Genomic DNA, 4313 nt, shown 5'->3' on the forward strand with positions numbered 1-4313 from the left:
TAAAATATAAGGACCAATTAATTAATTTCAGTAAAATAGAAGAACTATATAGTAGTATTTTTCAAACTATAAAGATCGCTAACTAATTTTTATAAAATAGAGAGACTAAATAATAGTTTGACTAGCATTGACTAACTGAAAAATTGATTGAAGAGGCTAAATAATTTAACAGAAGCAAATTATAGGGATTAAATAGTGTAATTTCAAAATACAGGACTGTTAAAATACATAGACTAATTAATAATTTTCATTTTTATGAATAATTCCTCACATGTAACCGTTACATTATTGTACTAGGGAAAGGATGCTCCCTAAGAGATAATTGTTCTGTGAAATTGAAATGAAACCAATAATAAGAGTTGAAAAGCCACTACTTGCATAAATTCTCTAATCTCCATTAGTCAATAAATACAAATAATCATAAGATAATTTACTTTGGTTAAATCTACTCTTTAACTTACAAAACAATAAAATCATCATCATCCAATAAAGCGTTTTCATCATTCAACTCAATATCAAAATATAAACCTGGTGATTCATTCCTCCATTGCATAAATTTCTTCTGCACATACGACACTTGATCAGGTTTCCCTCTTGTTTCACTTCCTTCAATTCTCCATAAGCGCCCACTGCCAATTTCCATTTCACCAAGCCTTATATTGGCAGTCATAAAACCTGCCAATTCAAGGCCATCCGCCATTAAGCAACAGTCCCGTATATGAATTGTTTCCAGCTTAAGGCACTCATCAAAGATCATATTAATGGCCTCCCTGTACAAGCAAGCACCTTCAAAAACTAGGGTCACTAAGGTCTTCATTCTGCATAAAGTCTCAGCTATATCAGCTGTTATAAATCTCATCATTTCAAGAGGGTTGATTACGTATAGAGTCTCAAGTTCAGAGCAGTTTTCACTAATCGCTTGTATGATCTGAACAAAACAAGATTCCTGCGTTTGTAGTGGAAGAACTATATGCTGAACTTTTTTCCAATTACATATTGCGTCAGCAAAGCCTTTTTCTGTTATCTTATAAGTGCCCTCTAGTACAAGATCTTCAAGGTTAGGAGTTCTGCAAGTGGCCAATTAATTAAAGGGTAAGAATTCTATTCAGTAACATAAATTTAAAAACAAGGCATCACCGACGAAAATTATAGCTTGCTTACCTTTTGGCTATGTACAGAAGGTGTTCATCAGTAATATCAAGACCTTTGGGGATCACAACAGTCTTGACAGATAATCTCCATCGCTCTAGAGAAAAGCCATTAGCATCATGACCCTCCATTACAGTCCTTAGCAGCTTACTCATTGATTTTTGAAATCTGAAATTAAAATTTGCAGAAGCTTCCAAAACAGGAGTCAAATCAAGCATATTATGTCTCCAAAACAAGATATCCCAACAGACCAACATCCATGACTGGCATACAGAGGAGACATTGCAAAACAGGTCACAGTTGGGTAATATAGAAAATATTTCTCTAAGGATATTAATGTCAAATTCCTCCCATCTTCTCTCATCCACCGAAGTAATGTCATGCACACTGCAACTATCAATGTTTCTCTTCTTGTTAGAGGCCATTCTGCTAAATCTAGCATTAAGAAAAAAATAACTTTAGTATTATAAACAAAGAAATTCAAGGTAAGGATTACTATTATATCCATTGATGAAAAAAAAATGATAATAATAAAAAAAAGTATTTAAAAATGAGAAACAAGATTTTACAGAAGAATTGAAATTAAGGTTTTGAGAGCCATGAGGTGTACTTTAGCAGAGGATGGAAAAGAGGAAGAAGAGAGAATAGGGAAAAGAAAACTAAGTTAGAGCTTTCCAAATCAAATAGTTAAAATTCCATAATGAAAAAAAAAATGGTATTGGTGGACTTAATAACTAATTACAAATCCTTTTTGAGATTGCAATCCCAAACTAAAATAGTATACAGTAATTAGGAGTAATTCATAGATACATATCATTATTTACATGACCAAATAGTAAATAGTATATTAATAATTCCACTGTAACTACATATTACTACTGAATCAAATTTTGAGAATTAATAAAAATTTGAGAATTGTTTCTCATTGTTCTTTGTCTGGTTGTACATCAATAATGCTTTTGCACCCATCATCAAGTTTCTAGGTGCTAATTCTAAGCGAGAGAGAGAGAGAGAGTTTCTTCCTATGTAGTACCAAATGCCAGATTACCAAAATAAATGAATAATCTGCAGAATCAAATCCACCAAACACAGAGACACAAAAGAGAGAGTTTCAGCAGACTCAAGTTCACAATGAAAACCAATAAATAAACACCAAGGACAGCACAATTCAGCAAAATTTTGCCCAACGCGAGAAAAAAAAAAGTTCTTGGAAAAAAATTATAAGAACCAATCAAAACATATCATCATTACAGCAAGAATACATGATTTCTTTCAAAAATTAAAAAAAAAAAAAATTAAGGCCTCTCATATCAAAAAGCCCCAAAAGTTTCCTCATTGATCAACTCTAGTAATTTAAGATGAACCCAACAAATAGAATGAGCCAGCAGACCATTAAGATGATACAGCTGAAAACGAAGAAGATACAACTAATATATATACATATTTTTTTCACATGATGTGAGACAGCTGAAAATTAAGATGATACATTACGTACGATACAACAGCGAGGAAGAGGCTGGCGGCTGGCGGCTGGCGGCTGGTGTTGTATCCCACGCTGTCATCAGTCTCGCCTTTTATAGTTTTTTGTTATCTATTTTTTAACTTGTTTTATTTGTTTAGACTTCTTATTGTTATAGGATTTTTATAGACTTTTAAGTGTAATTTTAAAATAAATAAAGATTATTGCATATATGTACTATGTAATTTTTAAGACTATAATTATATACATTTATATAATTTAACTTTTTTTTACTTACTATTAAAAATATTTATGAATTTTAAAAATATTATTAATTATCCCAGCCATAAATTAATTTTTGAGATTGAATTAAATTCTAAATTTTAATTTGTAAAAAACACTTCAATTTGAAATCTTATTTATTCCAAAAGTAGAAAAAAAAAATCAACCAACTCAATCGATTAATTAATTTTAACGATTAATTTTCTATTTATAATTCATGCAAAAAAAAAAAAGCTTTAGAGTTTATATTATATATAAATGTATGAAGAGGAATATTAGTTTTATTTAAATTGTTATTTATTTTTAAAATTAATTATAATTATATTTTTATTATTTAAATTAATTTTAAAATTTATATAAATTTTAAATTCTTAATTTTAGAGTCCATATAAATTTTAAATTCTTAATCTACTTATATTTGATATTAATTAGATATAAAAATTTTACAACAAGTAATTAAATAAAATAAAAAATTAATAAATAAAAAATTTATTATTAATAAAGCTATTATTTATAAAAAATAGAAAGTATTTATGATGACAGATAAATAATTCATCATTAATAATATATATTAACGACAATAATAGTTAATTCATATAATTTCATCGCTAATACCATTTAGAGACAAAAAAAAATGCGTCGTTAATAATTTTAGTAATTAGAGATTTCAAACTTTATTGTAACAAAACTTTTAGCGGTAAAAATTTTTTCGTTAAATTATTTATTATGCTAATTTTACAATATACTATCTTATCACTAATAACTTTTAGAGACAAAATATTTATCACTAAATATCTAATAATTTTATTTCCTAATATTACAATATTTATTATAAATTAAAATATTAATATTAAATTTTTCTTATACTTATAATTCTTTATAATCCTATAAATATTACTAATTCATTAAAAATTATTTAATTTACTGTAGTAAAATTAATAAAAAATATTAATCACGAAATATTAATATTATTAATTTATTTTTTTATTTTTTTTAAATATTTTTAAAATTAAAATTTTAAAATTTCATATAATTTTTCAATAGCATATATATATATATATAATGAGGAAAATAAGTGGAGGAACAAAAATATCCTTCACATTATCATAAAATTATTACTTAAAAATTAATTATTTAATTAATATATTTAAAAAAAATATTATTAAAAATTAAATATTTAATTAAATAAAATTTAACATTAATTAAATATTAACATTAAGAATTTAAATTTTTAATCCAATTCAAATAGGTCAACCACATCATTAGTCATAAATTTATAGCCTTTTTTTAGTCATTTATATTAATAAAAATATAGCTTTCATCAAACTTAAAACTTATTTTTTATATATTAACAAATTTTATTTATTTTTTTGTTAAATAAAAATAAATAATTTCATATTTTCAAATTATATTTCAATATAAA

The 4313-nt window shown here is 25.6% G+C and overlaps 1 protein-coding gene across 1 annotated transcript; it reads right to left on the bottom strand.

Moving 5' to 3' along the window:
• Window positions 1–354: 354 nt before the first annotated feature.
• On the bottom strand, window positions 355–2729 carry LOC131174463 (F-box/LRR-repeat protein At3g48880-like). The gene is made up of 3 exons (XM_058137900.1): window positions 2645–2729; window positions 1162–1584; window positions 355–1067 (listed from the first exon to the last, which is right to left on the bottom strand). The coding sequence occupies exons 2-3, from the start codon at window positions 1572–1574 to the stop codon at window positions 458–460; spliced, it is 1023 nt and encodes a 340-aa protein (XP_057993883.1). The 5' UTR covers window positions 1575–1584; window positions 2645–2729; the 3' UTR covers window positions 355–457.
• Window positions 2730–4313: the final 1584 nt, after the last annotated feature.

This window comes from Hevea brasiliensis, chromosome 16, assembly GCF_030052815.1.
Source record: "Hevea brasiliensis isolate MT/VB/25A 57/8 chromosome 16, ASM3005281v1, whole genome shotgun sequence".
NCBI lineage: Eukaryota > Viridiplantae > Streptophyta > Magnoliopsida > Malpighiales > Euphorbiaceae > Hevea > Hevea brasiliensis.